Raw genomic sequence first — 20,569 nt, forward strand, 5'->3', positions numbered from 1 at the left:
CTTCCTTGCCTTTGCTTAGGCTATTCCATGCCTGGATCCCAACCTTCCCCTAAACTCACTCCTCTCCACCTGACAGAGTCCTACCCTCAGCACCCACCTCTTCCATAAAGTCCTTCCCAATTACTAGCCCTCCCTCAGTGATTTTTCCCCCATGAACTCCACAGCTCCTAGTATCTGCCCTTTGACCCTGCACCTACCACAATGACAAGGCATTGTTATTTATCTTTTCAAGTGTAAGTCCCATTTCCCCAACTAGATGTTAAACCTTTCATAACCAAGATTGGCATATCTTAGACTCCCTAAGTATCTGCTGAAAGAACAAATGAATGAATAATTCTCATGGCATTTGGGACACCCAGAGGCATCTATCATAATGTTGGCTCATTAAATGTTTGATGTTAATATTAGTAAAGATGTTACCACCTACCCACTACAACATAATATCCTTGAACCTTCCTATCATGGTAACTAAAAGCAAAACTCTGCTTCTAATAAAATAAGTTGTGCTTTGACTTTTTGATTTCCTCTCTTTCTAGATTTTAAAGAAGTCCTGCATTGAAATTTTAGCAGCTGAACCATCCACCATATGTGCTGGAGGTAAATTGAAATTAAGTGTTAATTGGTCTCATACAAATGATGGTATTTTGAGTTCAAATCACATGTTTATTTCATTGGTGGGGAGAAGAGGACGGTGGAAAGAGGAATAGAAATTGCTAAATAAATTTGCTCCTAGGGAAAAAAGAAAAGAAAGAAGCAATATGTCAGTTGTTTGACAAAGTCTGTCCAAATTCTCTTCTTTCACGGGAACTAATTACGAGAGTATCGCAGAAATACTGCATTCCCACACATCACCACCAACATCCTGCTCTGACTAGAAGTGGAACTGATCCAGAAGAACCTGTTAAGAAAAAGAATTGAAAAATCTTACCTTCTCAAATTTGACAAAAGCGTATGACCACATGTACCCAGTGCCAGGGCCTTCTAAGAGGTCTGTGCAGTGAGGAGCCTCAATTAGGGGTAATAGCTCAAGGTAAATCCACCTTCCCAATTTTTATACGTCCTTCATTTTAAAATAATTAGAAAATAGGGAGGTTCCTTAATTACGCAATTACCGCATTCATGAAGAAAACCCAGACTTGCAGTTTAGCAATGTGCAAACTAGGTGTGTTGCAACCTTTTAGTGAATCAGAAAGTCTAAAGACAATTAAAATAATTCCTGTTAATTCATAACATAATCAATTCCCCTTCTGTAGGATTCTTGCAGACAGAGAAAGAATCTTATCTGCCTAACAGAGTACCTGGCACTTAATAGATGGTCAGTCACTTAATGTGGGCTGAGTATCTTGATTCATTATTTCTCCAACAAACAATGCACTGATTTTTTGCCTATTTGACCCTTACTAACTCCTTTCACTTAACCACAAGAAATTAACCTAGTACCTTTGAACCAATTAAAAATGAAGCAAAATCAGAAACTAATAGTCAAAGAGAGAACAAGGCCAAAGCAAGCAAACAACAAAAATCCCAACTACTTGGGCAACAGATAATAATTCTTGAATCACAGAGTAGTCAACCAACCTCTCCTTTATATATCATTGAGATTTGAGACACTGAAAATACCACATATATAAACTTGATGAAGATGGCACAGAAATATCAGAGTCTGATCCCAGCAAATTCACATATTTCAATGTTTCTTATGAAATGGAAAAGAAAAATAAGGAATTAAGAATGAAGTAAAAGATTTTTTTTAAACTAAGGAACTACAAGAAAAAAAAATTAAAATGCATTAATAAATTTAAACAGATGAGACCAATTCAACTACAAATCATTGCAAGAGCTATTTCTTTGGTAGAACCCATAAAATAGACAAATCTCTGGTCAATCCAATCCAAGGGAGCTTTCTTTTGACATTTTTTAAATCTTTGGCATATCTGCAATACTGCATATTTTATAAACAAACAGTAATTTCCTGTATTAAACTACCCAATTCGGTTTTCTTTTATTTTTTATAAAGAAAAAAAGATAAGACACAATAATGGAAGCTAGCCCTTGCTGTTGAAAAAGGCAAGCTCCCATCTCTCTTAAATGAGAACCATAAGGATTGAAACATGCTAATTAGAGAATAACGTTACTAAGGAGAAGAGGAAACTTCTGAAAGAAAGATACCCTTACACCAAAAGTTCTTCCATGGATTTTCCTGAAGGGCTACTGCTGATCATTCTCTAGAGTAAGTTTGGCTTTCCTGAAGCACTGGCACCCTTTTTATTGTCCACGGCAGTGAGCACCTGTCAGGTAGACCTGAGCATACCCACTGTGTGATTTTCATTAGGCTACTGCAAAGACCCAGGGATTTACATCAAAGTGCTTTGAAAAACATAAACTGTTGTACAGAGCAAGGTGACATTATTATCATCAACATCATTGTAATGAGGATTGAAGGTCAATGCAAGAATCGTGATGTTGATAACATACTTAGATGAGAAAAACATGCCCATATGTTTTCTTTACTTTATTTCTTTTCTTTACTTTATTTCTTTCTTTACTGAAAGAAAATTGGGGAGAACATCAATAAAGCTCAGAGTACCTGCAAAAGGATGAACCCAATATGTGTGGGAGGTAAAAAGAAACAAGAAGTAACTGATTGTTCACATTTCTAAAGTAGAATGGTGGGACTGAGCCCTAGAAAAATTTGTGAAAAAAAGTAAAATTCACTTTCACCAGAAATCTTTCTTCTCAGCCCCCTCCCCTCTCTATGAATTGCGTCCCTTCCCTGGTCCCCAGAGCAGCCCCTGCTTCGGAGCTCCACCCAGGCCTGTCCTGGTCAAGGCACTCTATGCTGACAGTCTTGTTCCCCCAAGACAATGATCTCAGCTGGCTCTCACCGACAACTCAGCAACAGCCATAGTTCTGACAGCAAACTGAGCTCTGAGAGAGGCAGAGAGATAATGCACTGGGCAGACAACAAAACTGAGATCCAGCACAGATCTTTATATGTCAGGCTGCAAATAACAGGGTGAAATTTAATGGGGCAGATACAAAGTGTGGAATTTGGGTTCAAATGCCAATTTAGGGAAACCTGACTTAGTAGCAGTTCATGCAAGGAAAAAGAAAAAACAAGGACAGATAGCTATCTTTATAGCCAACAAGAATACCTCTGAGGGAAAAAAAAAAAAAGCTGACAAGATCTTTGGGTAAGTGTCCAGGGTAAGAGAGCTAATTTCATGTCTTCCAATTCCATGTTTTTTTTTAATATGAAATTTATCGTCAAATTGGTTTCCATACAATTTGTTTTCCAGTGCTCATCCCAAAAGGTGCCCTCCTGGATACCCATCACCCACCCTTGCCTCCCTCCCACCCCCCATCAACCCTCAGTTTGTTCTCAGTTTTTAAGACTCTCTTATGCTTTGGCTCTCTCTCCCACTCTAACCTCTTTTTTTTTCTTCCCCTCCCCCATAGACTTCTTCCCCTCCCCCATAGACTCCCCCATAGACTTAAGTTTCTCAGGATCCACATAAGAGTGAAAACATATGGTATCTGTCTTTCTCTGTATGACTTATTTCACTTAACATAACACTGTCCATATTTAGACCATGGCCCAAGTCACACATTTTAAAAATGGCATTGACAAAGGCATGCCCATAGAAAAGGTGGTGGTGGATCTGGAAACAATACTAAAAATTCATTCACAGATTCTTTCCTTCCTTCCTCCCTCCCTCCTTTCCTTTTTTCCTCATCCTTCTTTCCTCCCTCCCTCCCTCTTTCTTTTCCTTGCTTGCTTTTCTTTTCCTTTCTTTCTTTCCTTTCCTTCTTCTTTTCTTCCTAGCTTTCTTTCCTCTTTCTTTCCATCGATTCTTAGTGTCTACCATGTACCAACCAACATGAAAAGACATGAGTACACAAATGCATAGAGCTTGCTCCCAACCACCCACGAAATTCACAGTCTACTCTGGCAGATAGTCTTATGTTCAGATACAGTAGAAAACCACACATGAAGCTCTGCCGTGGAGATCTGCTCAAAGAGCAGTGGAACAATAATGAGATGCTGGTGGAATGAGGAAGGTCTGAAGTAACCATGGAGATTCACACACAGGATTGAGACCCTTGCAAGAGCATCTTCAGAAACTCACAGAATTCCCATGTGGAAAGGAATTATTATGCTTACTATGTGTAGCTTCTGGAGACCACCATGGAGAAGTTGGGGAGGATATCAGGGAGGCGAATTTGGGCTTAACATTTACAAGGGAACATTTACAACTAAAGCTTTCTAGCAATGGAATGGATGGTCTAAATTTTCCACCCTTAGAATTATGTGAGCAGTGGCCATCTGTAACTAGATACTATCCCCCTTTGGGTGTCCTTTATAATTTTAAGTTTCTAAAGTCTTAATTCAATTTCAGCTAAGGCATAATTTCAGCTAATGGCTGATTTTTTTTAATGGCAAAGAATCCAGTATACCTGGAACTATTTTGCATTTTAACACAAAGTCTTAATGGGGAAAGGGAGTGAGAAGAATATTAATCTGCTCTGATCAGAAAGAATTTCATTCAGGGGCACCTGGGTGGCTCAGTTGGTTAAAGGTCCGACTCTCAATTTTGGCTCAGGTCGTGATCTCATGTTCATGAGTTCAAGCCCTGAAGAGGGCTCTACACTGACAGCACGGAGCCTGCTTAAGATTCTTGTTTCCCTCTCTCTCTTCCCCTCCCCCACTCACTCTGTCTCTTTCTCAAAATAAATAAACTTAAAAAAAAAAAAAAAGAATTTCCTTCAATGTCATGGGTTTAACTACTTGGAGAGAGAACCTTCCCCGAGGTTACAAATGGGCAGCCTATAAGCCCTCTCTCGTCTCCACACAGGTTCTTTTTGATACACACTACATTTTAAAAAAAATCATAAATTTATTACCAACATTTAAGAATCTGATTTTGCCTAAAAATTCAGATTTCTATCATGTCTTAAAAAATCACATCTAGTAACACTGGGCTTGTATTTATTGCAAGATAAAGATTATTGGAGACTGAATAACTTCCCTTTAAAAGAAGCATGTATTCTTTCCAGTTCACCATACTCCCCACCATTCCCCACTGTCACCCCGAGACACGGGCCAAGCATATGGTTACTATTTAGCACATGCATATGTCACTGTATTTATAGTTCGTGTTCTAAAACATGTAGGAATTCATCTGCTCAAGCACCCTTGACATTACCTGCATTTAAATAATTCTGTTTCCCTTCCAACATAGACTCTTTTAAAAAGTTCCTAATTAATATTTTTACAGATTAGCCTCTGTAATTAGGAGAGTTGACCCCTTGTTAGAGTGGCCCTGCCTAATTTAGCTCCTCCTCAGGAAATGCATGCTTTTGCCTAAGTACAATTTTCCTCTGGTCCCACTCAGTTGGCCTCAAACTTGAATAGCTCACAGTGTTCGATATAAGCAAGTTCTCCAGGAAGGAACTAATTGGAATCAAGTGTGCAAACTGCCAACTGTTCTACATTTGATGTTGTTGTACTCCAGAAACAGAAGATCATATTTAACTCCTCACATTGTCCTCACCATTCCTACTGTGCTGTTTCCCACCGTTGGTAGTAAAACTGCGTGGGTTTGCACAGAAAGAAGGTAGTTTTAGGCTTCATGTTTATCATTTGGAATTGGATGCTTAAAAGAGACACATTTAAGCAACATCAAACAGTGGTTTCATTTCTTTGACGTTTCATTGTTTTTCAAAGAGCTCGTGCCTGGCCCTTAGGCACCTCTTGGGAATGGCTTACTTAATTCTCTGCTTGGCCCTTTCTTCTCATTTAAAGATGTTTCTGTTTGGAGGAGGGACTCTCACACACTATTAGTGGAAATGTAAAATGACACAATCACTTTGGAAAATAGTTCTGACCATTTTCTTTAAAAATGAAACATACACCTATCATACGACCTGGCTGTTCTACTCCCAGGTATTTATCCAAGAGAAAAGGAAGTCTGTGTCCAGACGGAGACTTGGACACAGATGTTAATAACTGCTTCATTTTTAATAGTCAAGAACTGTGAAGAACTCAAATGTTCATCAACAGGCAATGGACAAACAAATTGCGGTTTATCCATATAGTGAATGATAGTCAGCAATAAAAAGGAATAGACTATGCATAAATCTCAAAATAATTATGGGTGAATTTTTAAATAATTATGCTGGGTAAGAGAAGCCAGACAAAAAATGTATTTACTGTATGATGCCATCTACATAAAATTCTAGAAACTGCAAGCTAATCTACAACAACAGAGAGGGGATCAGTGGTTGCATGGTCATGGGGAGGGGCAGGAGGGAGATCTTACGAAGAAGCACTTGAAAACTTTTGAGAGTGATGGATGTGTTCAGTGTCTTGATTGTTGTATCGTCCCATGATTATATACATATGTCAAAATTTGCCAAGTAATATACTTTATATGCAAGTTACTTATGTCAATTATACCACACTAAAGCTTTTATAATTAAATAGCTATAAAATCAGAAAGTTCTAGAATAATTAAGACATCAGAAGGTACTTCATACACACCAGTCTCTATTATATTTATGTTTCATGTCACATTAAGCATCTAATAGGAAAGAAAGACTAACTCACAAGGTGAAATATCAGTAACAATAATTTTGCACAAGTCTTAGGCAACCAGAGCAAATGGAGAATGTAAAGATGTCTCATTTTCAATACAGTGAATAATAAGTGATCTTTACTGAGATCATCGCAAAACTATGTGTTCCACATTTCAAAAAGAAAGAAAAGAAAAGAAAGGGAAGGGAAGGGAAGGGAAGGGAAGGGAAGGGAAGGGAAGGGAAGGGAAGGGAAGGGAAGGAAAGGAAAGGAAAGGAAAGGAAAGGAAAGGAAAGGAAAGGAAAGGAAAAGAAACAAAGGGAGGGAACAGAATAAATTAAGTTTATCCAACTATTCATGGACTTTATTTTTTATTTTTTTAATTGAGCTATAATTCACATACTATAAAATTCACCCTTTCAAAAAGTGCAATCCAGTGGTTTTTGTTATATACACGAAGTTGTACAACCATAACCACCATCTAATTCCAGAATATTTTCATCACCCCAAAAAGAAACCCTATACCCATTAAGCAGTCACTCCCCATTTCCCTTCCCTCCAGCCCTGGCATCTGCCAGTTGAGTTTCTGTCTCTATGGATTTGCTGAACTTTTCATATGGAAATGAAATGGAATGGAATCATGCATTATGTGGACTTTCACGTCTGGCTTCTTTCATTTGGCATAATGTTTTCAAGATTCATCCATGTCATGGCATGTGTCAGAACTTCATTCCTTTTATGGGTGTATAATATTCCATTGTATGAATACCATCTGCATCAGTTGATGAACATTTGAATTGTTTCTGCTTTTTTGCTATTATGAATAATGCCATTATGCACATACACGTACAAGTTTTTGTGTAGACATGCACTTTCAGTTCTCTTGAGTACATACCTAGGAGTGAAATTTCTAGGTCATAAGATAATTCTATGTTTACCTTTTTGAGGAGCCACCACACTATTTCACAGAGCAGGTGCCCCATTTCGCATTCCCAACAGCAAGGTAGAAGCGTTCTAATTCACTCACCAATGCTTGTTTTTGTCCATCCTTCTTATCACAGCCACTGTAGTGAGTATGGAGTGATATCTCATTGTGACTTTGATCTGCATTTCCCTAATGACTAATAGTGTCAAGCATCTCTTCATTCATTGACCTTATTAAGCCTCAGAAAACAAACAGGATTAGATCTGACTGTACATGGATAAATGACCATCTTTTCCCTCCTATTTATTCCCTTCCTGTACCAAGATGTGTCATTTATTTATTCTTTCAATACTGAGACTGGCTCAGCCCTGGATTAGGCACAGTCAAAAATTTTAAAGAACTAGGAATGATGGCCTCTACTCTCAGGAAGTTTAAATTATAATTGAGAATGAAGTGAAGAAAGAATCATAATAAACATATATCTTAAGAATATATATCTTAAAAGATGAGATTAAAGATCATTTCCAAGTAGAAATTCCTCCCTAAAGCCCTACAATCCCTAGGCACTTCTTATAGGAGCAGTTACCCAACAGGCAAATTGCCTAAAAACACTTGGCTGTACATATTGTGAAAGGTGGGTTCGGGGCTCTCTGGATAAATGAACTTAAATCATCTGTCCCGGTTCTCACTTACTGGCAGATTCGCGAGACAGAGTTTTGTTACATAACTTGCATGTGTGAAGAGCTGACATTCCAGTCAGGCTGCAGGGGCAGATGTTTGGGCCCTTCTGGAAACCAAATGTGCGCACGAACACAGAAACCATACCCGGCAGGGTGGGAGCATGCCTCTGCTCTGGTGTGGTTCCCAGAGCATCATTTCCTCCATCTTCTCCCCGGGCCGAGGGGGTTAAGTTGTTCGCTTTCCACCATCGCCACGTCATGGATCGTGGCTGTCTTTCTTTCTAAACACCCTGAGGTCAGGCCAAGCAGACATGTGGGCAGCCTTTTTTATAGAGGACTCAGCAGCTGAACTGGTAATGCTAGAACATGGTGTTAGAGAAGAGAGCTTGGCATGTGGCCTGCATTTCCAGAGTCTTGTCTCCCACTGATGTTTGAGGAAACAAGAGAAGTAGCACAGCAGTGAGGCCGAAAACATTTTGCATCAGCAAAAGTGTCCAACTGAGGATTCCTGGATGTCTAACGTTCAAAATAAAAAATAGGAATAGGTTTCTATAGGCTTAAATGAGTAAAGGAGATACAATAAGATTCTTCCACAATGTTTGACACTTAATAGAATGCTCGTTGAAGTAACTGCGTCATCAGTCACATGCCCGGCAGACATCTAGAGAAAATCAAGTCCATCCTTCTAAACTTAGCAATTGCATAAAGATGCATATGTAAATTCTTAGTATTCATAGGACTTGTGGTCCTGAAAAACCATTTGACCTGAAAAAGCCCATGACCTTAATTACCATAGTTCAATACTAAAGCAGTGAACACTTGGATAGAGTTCCAGTTTTGCTGCTTACAAATCACATGACCTTGGGCAAGTCATTTAAAATGTCAGAATCTCAATTTTCTTATCATTAAGGTCCTTTTTACTTCTACAAAGCATTCTGTTCTAACTTGTACTCTGTGGCCATGTGGTGCCTCTCTGGGTTCTCTTGCTTGGGTTTTAATTTCTTGCCTCCCTATCCAGGCCAGCCCCACTTTTCTGCAAAACAGCAAACCCGTCTAAAACGAAAATAAAACAAACTTTTTAAAAATCACAACTTCAGTCTCGAAGCTGATCATAGGTCACAAGACAATGAAGATCCTTTTCAGCCTAATGGCTGAGTCCTAGGGGGATGGCATTTGATGCCTGCCTGACACACTGGGATTCCGGCTCACCTCTGACAGCTGCTAGCCTGTGATGTGGGACCAACTACTTAACCTCACTAAGATCAGTTTTCTCATTTGTACCTCTCTGGACTGTGGTGAGGATGAAATGACATTGGACATATACAAGTCTTATCACAGGGCTTGGCACACAGTGAGGGTGCGATGAGCATCCAGTATTATTATCTTGGCAAACACGATCTTTAAATTCGCTTCCTGGGAATGAAGGGGACTTTCACTCATGACATTTATTAAGTCTGGGAGTGATCCCTATGCTAGTTCTCTAACCCCCTTCTTCCTCCAACAAAAATGTCCATTTTGTATAGCAATTTACCATTCAAGATCCACTTTCACAAATATTGCGTTTTCCTCTGACTTTTAGTCTATTTCTTTTTCATATATCACATATTTTTAAAGTTTATTTATTTTGAGAGACAGACAGAAAGCGAGCAGGGGAGGGACAGAGAGAGAATCACAAGGAGGCTCTGTGCTGTCAGCTCAGAGCCCAATGCGGGGCTTGAACCCACAAACCTGTGAGATCGTGACCTGAGCCGAAACCAAGAATCGTATGCTTAACTGACTGAGCCACCCAGGCACCCCCTAAGCCCCAATTTTTATACACAAAAGAATGAGAAAGAAAGAAAGAAAGAAAGAAAGAAAGAAAGAAAGGAAGAAAGAGAAAAAAAGAAAGAAAGAAAGAAGAGCATGGACTATTAGTTACTAACAAACTTACGCAAATATTTCTAAATATTTAGTTAACAAATTAGCTGTTTTTTTCTTTTTGTAAGACTATCATAAAGGATCATGATTTTTACTTCATAAGAATTTTCTCAACCTACATGAGTTCTACATGCATTATGCCAATGTGGAATTGATAGGCAGGGCCAGAGACCTGCAAAATATATTCTTTCTATATAGAGAAAAGCAAGCACTACATTGAAGGGCCAAAGTCAGTTCAAGCAGATAAGGCTGGACAATGACCACTAGATAAGCAAGATTCTAATTTGTCGCTAAGTATAACTATTCCTACATAATCCTAGGTGTGCCCAGTAGAGACAGGAGGACCTGAAGCAGCATCAAGTAATTCCTGACCTAATGTACCATTTTGCTAGTTGTGGAAGAAAAGACACCACCTGACAGTTACATAATCACCTGCCACATCGTTCAGGACAGACCGTGAATGCCATAAGGCAGTGATTTTCAAAAAATTTGAGGCACCTTGGGCTCTAAAGAAAGGCTTTCAAGGGAACCCAGTATGTAAAACAGACACAAGAAATGCTGAGTTGATTGGAGGAGAGGTGGAGAGCCCCCTCCTCTGTGCCCCCACCCCAGCTGCAGAGATCACGGTTTCTTAAGCTGCCAGGACTTGAGAGATAGGTAAGATTTGAAGGGACAGAGAAGCGGGGAGGAGGGCATTCCAGTAGGAGGAAGAAGGCAAAGGCAAGAAGGCAGGAATTTAAAGCAAGAAATCATACACCTTCCCCATGTGCACCTGGTGAGACAGATGTGGTAAGCAAGTGGTAAAAAGGCACCCTCGTGGCTGCTTTAGGTTTCCAACCTGAACCAACTTCCTAATATTTTAAGCCTGGTGAAACAGTTAACAAATGCCCTGCATCAGGGCAGACGGCAAACTTAAGGTTAGCGGTCTGCAGTCAGATGACATGGCTTGTCCTTCCTCCTTTCAGAATCATTCCAAGTGGTCGTGAGAGGAAACGGCTTCCGGCATGCCCGAAACGTGGACAGGGTCCTCTGCAGCTTCAAGATCAACGAGTCAGTCACGCTCAGTAAGTTCTTGCAGACTTGTGGGTTTCTTCAGCCGGCTTCGGGGAAGGGTTTCCCAGCTCTCCATCTGCCACCATGGCCTCCCACAGGGGACCGCACAGAGAAGGGCCTTCCCCTCCAGAGAGGCGTCCCGCAAAGGCATAGGTAGCCCCTAAGGTGTCCCATCAGGAAAGGCAGCAGGGCTCTTGTTTCTCAGTCCACTGACGTCTATGCTAAGCTACTCCCTCTTTGGTGGCCATGCCGGTGCTGCTTGGTTAGAGCTTGGGAAGCTTGATGTTCCTGAACAAAGTACTAGGTGCCGTCAAGAGTGAAAAATAGATGGTCTGAATTCATTAATTCTGAATAAACCAAAAAGCCCAACTGTTAGGCTTGCATGTGTAGATTCTGGAAGTCTTTCCAATCTGGATGATTCTTGCCTGGAGTAGCCAGGAAACTCTCATCATGGTGAATACCTGACATGAAATACAGGAATACGGAAGTAAAACTAAGGGCATTTCATGCGAACAATGAATTATTATAACACTGGCACTGTTACAAGACATTTGTAGCAGGCAAGTTCTTAATTTAAAGACATGTGTGATTCATGTAGCTGTCCAGGAGAAGTGGGGAAGTCTGGTTATGGAGGGGACAGATGGCCAGGAGCCCTGGTTATTATTCACATCTGGCATCCATCACACAGATAATTATTGATTCAGTATCTACAGTGATAAATGGTAATAATACACTGCATTTTGTGTAATGCTATGTCCTTTTAAATGCTTCACATCTTTTTGCCACAATAGCACTAAGAGGTAGAAAGATCAAGGAGTATGGACAGACACATGTTTACTGACTCAGCAGTGGCTCTAGTGTCGACCTGATAGCCTTATAGCACAGGTGCTATTCTGCTTTTAAAAAGGAAGAATTGGGGGTGCCTGGATGGCTCAGTCCACCTCTTGATTTTGGCTTGACCTTGAGCATCCACCTCTTGATTTTGGCTCAGGTCATGATCCCAGGGTGGTGAGATCAAGCCCCACGTCAGGTTCCACAGTGAGCCTGGAGCCTGCTTAAGATTCTCTCTCTCTCTCTCTCTCTCTCTCTCTCTCTCTCTCTCTCTCGGGGCGCCTGGGTGGCTCAGTCCATTAAGCGGTCGACTTCGGCTCAGGTCATGATCTCACGGTCCGTGAGTTCGAGCCCTGTGTCGGGGTCTGTGCTGACAGCTCAGAGCCTGGAGCCTGTTTCAGATTCTGTGTTTCCCTCTCTCTGACCCTCCCCCATTCATGCTCTGTCTCTCTCTGTCTCAAAAATAAATAAACGTTAAAAAAAAAAAGATTCTCTCTCTCTCTCTCTCTCTCTCTCTCTCTCCTCCCCCCCTTTGCCCTTCTCCTCTGGTCATGCTCTCTCTATAAAATAAAAAATAATAATAATCAAAATAAAAGGGAAGAATTGAGGGATATGTTTTTTTTTTTCCTCCTTAACATCTTAAAACCCACTTAAATATTTAAACAGAGATAGGCAATGGCTTCCTTACAAACATCTGGAATTCCTGGCCTTGGAATAGTTCCAAACATTTGAAACATTCAGTTAGTTTTCTTGATACTTGCCTTGAAATGCTCTCACATATCTAAAAAGTACATGCTATTTGAAAACATTTTGAAAAGTCCTTGAATAGCCATAGTGTGAAAGTTAAATGTGTGCTCTCTACTGAGTTCTTCCTTTTTCTCCCCTTTCAACTGTGATGTTGCTCAAGTACACATTCCCTCTCTTCTTAGCCAAAATCTCAAATCTAAGATCAGAAACTCTTGAGGGTTTAAGCTCCAAGACATCAAGCCTTCAAAGAAGGTTTCACACACAAGTGAGCCTTCAGACCCAGCCCTTCTCTAAAGATGGGTGGAAATGGGGTGTAGTGTTGCTGTTGCCTGAAAGGTTAGACAGAGATGCTATGTTAGCATAACATGAAATGCAAATTTACTTTGGATTTGTAGAGTGACATTCTGAAGGCCTGTTTTTCCAGCTTGTCCAGGAAATTTTCTTTCTTGGGAAACCCAGCTCATTCTCTTTCCCCTTCTTCCCTTCCTTTTCTAATATATCCTTGTAAACACCTGCACAGGCTTTCCATCTCATTCATATTCAAAACAAATAAAGGCCATAGCAGTAGGGATTTGGCTGAGGCCACAAGCCTAATTGTGCTTGCTGCACAGTGCTACCAGTTTGGAGCAGAGGAGGGCAGTGACTCAACCATATTTCATCCCACAAGCAACATTCCCAAACTCAAACATATGATTATTAGAAACATTCCAAGGGGGAGGGGGCGCCTGGATGGTTCAGTCAGTTGAGCGTCTGACTTTGGCTCAGGTCATGATCTCACAGCTTGTGGGTTGAAGCCCCGCATCAGGCTCTATGCTGACAGCTCAGAGCCTGGAGCCTGTTTCAGATTCTGTGTCTCCCTCTCTCTCTCTGCCCCTCCCCCACTCATGTTCTATCTCTGTCTCTCTTTCTCTCTCTCAAAAATAAATAAACATAAAAAAATTTTTAAAAAGCATTCCAAGGGGAAAATGTTAGAATTTGAAAAAAAAAAAAATGTCCTTCATATATTAGTTCACCTGCTCATGTCCATTCAGTAAAGAATATGAACAAGAAACTACGGTGGACAGAAAAGATAAATAAATTTTAAAATACAACATAGTCAAATCTACATTCTTCTCTCAACCTTATGAATGTAACAGTCTCTATTGAGTCACCTCTGTGAAATAAAACAAATTTAGACCCCTTCACTTTTCCCATTCTCCTTTCCTATCTCTATATCCCAAGTTTTAAAATGTTACCCATTTTCATTTTTACAGTATGCATTTCCTCTTTCAAGATTTTTTCCTAAATGCTGCATTACCTTTTGTAACAGAAAGAGGACACAATGCCATTATTGATCAGAAAAAGATTAATTGATGGCTCAGTAATGAAGCTAGGGATGTTGTGACTCCAGCCAATTCAAACATGATTCAGGCCCTGGAGTCCTCCACAAATAACACAAGAGCAGATTATATGAAGCCAAACTGTTAAACAGAAAAGAACAAACTGAAAAATTATATTTATAGTGGGAGATGCTAACATGACTTTCCAAGTCTTTGAATGAATAATAAAAAATTAAAGATAGAGAGAAGATATATAGATATGTTTTTAAATGGCTATGAATATCCTTAAACATTTATGGCACTGACACAAATAAAATGCCAACATAGTAATGCCAAAAAGTAGAAGTTATTTAAATATGGTCTTTGATGATAAACATAACCAGAAAATAAAAATCATAGGTTAATAGCTACTTCTCTCCCACTTTCCTTGCTTTCGCTTAAAAATAAAATCAACAAATCAACCACTTAGAAATCGAAAACAATTTCTGGACTTGCATTCAATATAATAGATCCAGGGGCGCCTGGGTGGCTCAGTCGGTTAAGCTTCCAACTTCAGCTCAGGTCATGATCTCGCGGTTCATGGGTTTGAGACCCATGTCAGGTTCTGTGCTGACAGCTCAGAGCCTGGAGCCTGCTTCGGATTCTGTGTCTCCCTCTCTCTCTGCCCCTCCCTACTCACGCTCTGTTTCTCTCTGTCTCAAAAATAAACATTAAATTTTTTTAATATAATAGATCCAGAAATTCTGGATGAAATATGATTTTAAAAATCGTAATGTATGGCCCTGCTCAAAAGAAGGAAACCCTCAGGTATAGGAAACAAAAAGAAGGGAATGCAAAATCTAAGCAGGAAGCAAAGCCATGGAAGGTCCAGTCCTAGTGGTCTGAAGGCTGTGATCCCAATGCTGATGCAGACATAGAACATCAGCCTGTGCAAGGCAGTGGGCAAGAGCAGAGCCCTTGCCCTGCAGAAATCCAGCTCTAAGGGGCTGTACTGTACGTTAACTAAGACTGGAAAAGTTTCTCAGTGACTCAAATAACCAGAGGAATAAAGGTAAGATATTATACTACTCACATGATACGGAAACACCAAGTCAGGGCACAAACCCCAAAATGTGTCCATGATCATTCTGATCCCTGTGTCCCTGGCCGTGGCAATGCACAGCTAGTCCAACCTCCAGCACTCCTACAGACAACAACCCCCTCTGAGGTAGGGCTCACAGCACCAAATGCAAACATATGAAGTTGGATGGAAGAAACAAGAGAACAGGCAAGAAAAAGGGACTGGAGAACAATTTGAAAGAGAATATAAATAAACACATTTGAAGTATGTAAAGCGATTGCTTAGACCAAAGGGGAAGAATGTTCAACAAAGGCAGAACTGCAAAGAACCTAGTATAAATTTTAGAGCTGAAAAAATGTATTCACTGTAATACAACTTAATGTATGAATTTAGCAGTGTGATTAGACACAGGTGAAGATGAAATGCATGAACTGGAAGAGAGAGACAAGAAAATCCAGCCAAAGCACTGAAGCCAGATTTGTTTTACCCAAGTTCTACAAGACTTTAAGGGACAGACGACCCATATCTAAAACATACAAAAAATAGAGAAAAAGCATCTTAACTCATTTTATAATAATTATATAATCTTCATTTTTTAAAAATTGGACAAAGACACTAGAGGTAGAGAATATTTGAGGATCAAGCTCGTTAATGACAAACATCTAATAAAATACTGACAAAATCCAATGATGTATCTAAAAAGAACCAGAATCGGTAAGACAATTTTGAAGGATGAGTGGGAATTTGTCTCTCACAGAGAAAAACTTTTTCATGCCAAGAAGATATGAAAATTCATTATCCATTCCAAAATTTAAAAATATGTGGTTTTACAAAACTAGGAATAGGGTCAAACTTCTTCAGCATAATAAAAAAATATATCTAGATATTTGAATTCAAAACTCAACATCATTTCATAGTAAATCACTATGTAGAGGTATTTATAGTTGGGAAGAAAAAAGCAGGACAACCCGTTTCACCATTATTATTTAATGTGGATGTGAAAGTTCTAGCAGCTGTCCAGTAGAACTTTCTGTGATGATGTAAATGTTCTAAAATGGTAGCTAAATGGTCGCCACAGGCCACATGTGGCCACTGGGGACTTGAAATGTGGCTAATACGATGGAGGAACTCAAGTTTTAATTTCATTTAACTTCAATGAAATTTAAACTTGTGTCAGTAGTCACGTGGCTAGTGACTGTTATCACTAACCAGTAGTCACTGGGCAATGCCATAGGTATCACGAGAACACAAGAAAACTAGCAACAGGTGTCAGTACAGGAAAGAGGTCCAAACATCCTTACTTTAAAATGATGGTTGTATTCTTCTGAAAAACTAAAGAAAATCAATAAACCACTAGACTAGTTTAATAACTGGATGATTTCAAAATAAATACCTTCCTTATAGTAATCAATAGCTTTTCCAGAGTTCAGTAATAATCAGTTAGAATGCATCCCAGGAGAAATAGAGCCACAACATAAAAAATTTAGTAGCAACTAATATAACCAAACTTGTGAAGATATAGAGGAAGAAAATCACAAAAGTTGGTGAGGGGTAGGAAGAAAGTGTAAATAAATGGAGAAACAGTACAGATTCATGCACAGGCACTGGAACCAAACCACCCAGGAAAAGAATCCTGGCCTAAGCCAATGTGACCATGGCGAGGTATTTAACATCTCCATGCCTCAGTCTCTCTCTCTGTAAAATGAGGATAGCAGTAACCGCACCTCTCATGGATTGCTTTGAGGTTTAAATGTGGGAAATAGGGCTTAGAACAGGGCCTTGCACACAGAAAGCAGTCGGTCAATGTTGGCTGCTGGTATTAATTAATAATTATGATTATCACTTTTATTATTAAATTCTTATTTAATCATTAAATAGGGCAGCAAATGAGTATTGTGAAGACATCGATTGTCTTCAAATTAATATTTACTTTTAAAACAATCTCAATGAAAATTCCAATGGGACTTTTTAAGTTAACAAAATAATTCTAAAGTTTATATGGAAGAATAAACATTTAAGAAGGGCCAAGAAAAATGTGGAAACCTGCCCTTGTTGATTTTAAGATGTATAAAAGAACTGCGGTAATTGAAATGATGTATAAACTGGTGCCACAAAAGGCAAACTGAGCATTGGAGCAGGAAACAAAGTCCATAAACAGAGCCAAACACTTATGTGAATTTAGTATAAAATAAAGTGACCTTTACAATCAGCAGGAAAGAAATGGATTATTCCCCCAAAATGGTGTTGAGGCAACTGGCTAACCACTTGGAAAAACAATTCAGTTAGATTTTTATCTCACACCTTACATCTAAACAAATTCCAGATGAAAAATTTTAATGTGAACATGAAACTATAAAAGTTTTAGAAGGAAAAGAAAATAAATATTTACATAATTTTCTAGTAGGGAGAGGCTTTTTAAGCCTTGGAGGGGAGATAGAATAAAGGGAAATTTTAATAGTTTGAGTACATATCTTTTGTTTTTTATGCTTCTGTTCCCTCCCCCTCAAAATCTAAAGGAAAAAAGAAAACTACCAAAGTCTCTGTAGGGCATATAACACACAAAGAGTCAATAACCTTAATATATAGACTGCTTTTAAAATTAATAAAAAAACAAAAAACAAAAAAGTAAGCACACCTCTGGGTAAAAGATATGAAAAGGAAATTTACAAGAACCATAGTGGTCAGGAAGCATATGGAAAACGCTTATCATAACCAAAAGAAATAACCAAATTGAAATAATCTATCAACCTGGCAAAGATTAACAAAAATACAATGCCTGGGTATTAGCAAAAATATAGAGGAACAGGTGTTTTCACTCATCATTGGTGAGACACCACTAAATCTTTTAGAAGGCAACTCTTAAAATGAAGCAACTCCTTTTATACATTTTTGACCCAGAATTTCCCTTTCAACTTCATCAAGAAGAAATGATTGGGAATGTTTACAAGGACTTGGGTACAAGATGTTCGTCCTGATACTACTTATGATAGCAAAAGGAAAAAGAGAAAAAGAGAGAGAGAGAGAAGAAGGCGGAGGCAGCAGAGAAGGATAAGAAGAAGAAAGAGGAAGAGGAGGAGGGAGAGAAGAAAAAAGGGAGGGAGGGAGGGAAGGAAGGGAGGGAGGGAGAAAGGAAGAACTGGAAGGAAGGCTGACCTGGGAAAATGTTAATAATATAGTTACAAAAGTTACAGAACAATACCTCCATGTTATTTCTGTTTTACGCACATACATTTATATACAGAAAGAGACTTGAAAACACATCAAAATGTTAACAGTAATTACCTCTGAATGACAACACTGTTAATTTTTTCTGTTTTCTAAGTTTTCTACAATGTGTCTCTTATGTAACAAGAAAAAAATCCACAACAGTTGTTTAAAATTTAATTTTCAAATTCTTCTTAATTATTTAGGCCTAGCACACATCTTTAGCTCTCCAATCACCAGGCTGAACTCACTCCTGTCCAAGAAACTATCTTGGAAATCTTCACACAAACTTTATTTATTCTGGCTGCACTTTTTCCTACTCCAAGATTCAGCATATTGTGCCAAGAAAAGATCCACTTTCAACTGGAAATCCATTTGCAGAGAGATCAGAATGCTAAAAAGGAGACACTGGGATATGAGCTGAGAAATGATCCACTTTAATAAACAGTAAATTAAAAATGGGGTTTTTATTGATGCAATAATGAAAAACAACCTAGACCATCCCGGTGCTGTGTGGTAAGGTAGGAAGTAGGACTATAAACAAAGAGACTGATTTTTAACAAACTCACTAAAATTCAACTTCTAGGCCATGTGAGAAATCAGTTTCCTGGTTTTGTAGGCACACTTACTTTTTGATACAAAATATTATTTCCCAGCTTGATCTCCAATCTTATTCACTACGCATGGCTCTGATTTACCTTTTGTTCACACTCAAAGGATAAAACTTTTCCTCCTTTGAAGATATTTTTTTCAAACTGAACATTGGTCATGGAGACAGTTCTAAGAGTTCCAAAGAGGGGCTCAGCTTCCCAAAGGGACGAGAGACAACACTCACTCAAATGCAGAAGTTCCAGTGTGTTTGTTTTTTAAAATCTGTCTGATTATCCAGAAGCTATACTTCATCTTAGAAAACATCTGGGCCGTAGGGCTGCAGTGGGCACCCTAAGGAGATCATTGATGTGCACCTATGGTGGCAGATGGGGAGGGAAGACAGAGGGAAAGAGAATATTAACTTCCCAAAGTTTCCCTTCTCACTGGTTAGAGTATTGCATCTGTTGGTCAAAGGTACTTAGTGCAAGGTGGATGCGTCCCTGGGGGGTTGATGTCATATGAGGATGGTGGAATGTCACTTTGTGTAACATAAAGGAGGATCGCCTCTCGTGATGCCAAATCAGGCTGCACATCAGACTCTCCAGAGACCTTCATCTAAGTGACAGCAGCAATTGATTGCTGGGCCCTGTGCATTCACTGTACTATCTCATTCCATCCTCACAGCCCCCCAGTGAGGGATGAGTTATGTGTATTGCTTTTTGCTAAGTAGGACATGAAAACTCAGAAGTGCCCAAGGTCAACCAGATGGCCAGAGGTAGAAGCAGTTTGGACCCTTGGGTGATCCAGAGGCTTTTGGCTACTTCTTTACTTTGCTTCCAAAACGAGGATCCCCACAGATCCTTGGGTCCCCTGATCCCAAATGCCCACATAACTCTGATGTATACCTGATTGGGAGGTGCTGATTCCCATGACTCCCCCACATTTTGTAGACAGGAAACCTCAGCTCAGAGAGATTTAGCTACTTGGCCAAGGTCACAGAGCACATTAGTAGGGAGCCAAGATTCGAACCCAGGTTCAAGAAAAAAAGCCCTGGACCAGGGAAGGAAGAACCCAGGCTTCAGCATGTCAGTGTGTGCAGCTGACTGTATGTTCACAGGTAAAGCACATCTTCCGATTCCCTGACTGGCCTCTCTTTCTTGAACGTCAGGAGTTTTGTGTTATCTGGCAGTGTTTCCCTCTTGCTCCCACTTTCAGAATGACTGGCTTTGCCAGTCATTTTGAAGTGGCTCCTGCCAAGACTGTATTAGTGGGTGTTCCCATCTTTAAGGTCCAAATAAAAATGTAGATAAGTGGAAATTTACTGGAGTTTTGCTTGGTCAGACAAAAGCCCCGGTAATCTGGGATGGAGTAGAAATAAAGGAGGAATTGCTACCGGAGGGTAACTAGGTGGTAAAGATTTTCATTCTGGGGCAAAAGACCTTCTTGCAGGGGTGAGTTGACACAGCCCAAAGTTAGCTACAGCAGCGCCTGATAGACTCACCCTTGACAGTGCCCCTGCTCTACCACGTGGGCAGTTGCCTCCGAGCGAAAATTGTAAGCTACACATGGACTTAGCGTGCAGTGCACTTCTTTTGAGGCATGCCTAGAGGAGAGAATTGCTTGTGAACTTCCTGAGACAGTCATTGCCCCAGCCCTGCCTATCCT

General features: G+C 39.7%; 1 protein-coding gene across 1 annotated transcript in view; it reads left to right on the top strand.

The window, feature by feature from the left end:
- The window catches only part of ANTXR1 (ANTXR cell adhesion molecule 1), a 215,069-nt gene that overhangs the window by 71,824 nt on the left and 122,676 nt on the right, over positions 1-20,569 (top strand). The window contains exons 9-10 of the mRNA XM_047069742.1: positions 537-597; positions 11,065-11,163. Coding sequence (XP_046925698.1) covers positions 537-597; positions 11,065-11,163 — 160 coding nt within the window. The remainder of the gene's footprint in view (positions 1-536; positions 598-11,064; positions 11,164-20,569) is intronic.

Source organism: Lynx rufus, unplaced genomic scaffold, assembly GCF_022079265.1.
Source record: "Lynx rufus isolate CCGP_SWC_20201006 ecotype Redwood Valley unplaced genomic scaffold, mLynRuf1.p SCAF_8, whole genome shotgun sequence".
In the NCBI taxonomy this organism is placed as follows: domain Eukaryota; kingdom Metazoa; phylum Chordata; class Mammalia; order Carnivora; family Felidae; genus Lynx; species Lynx rufus.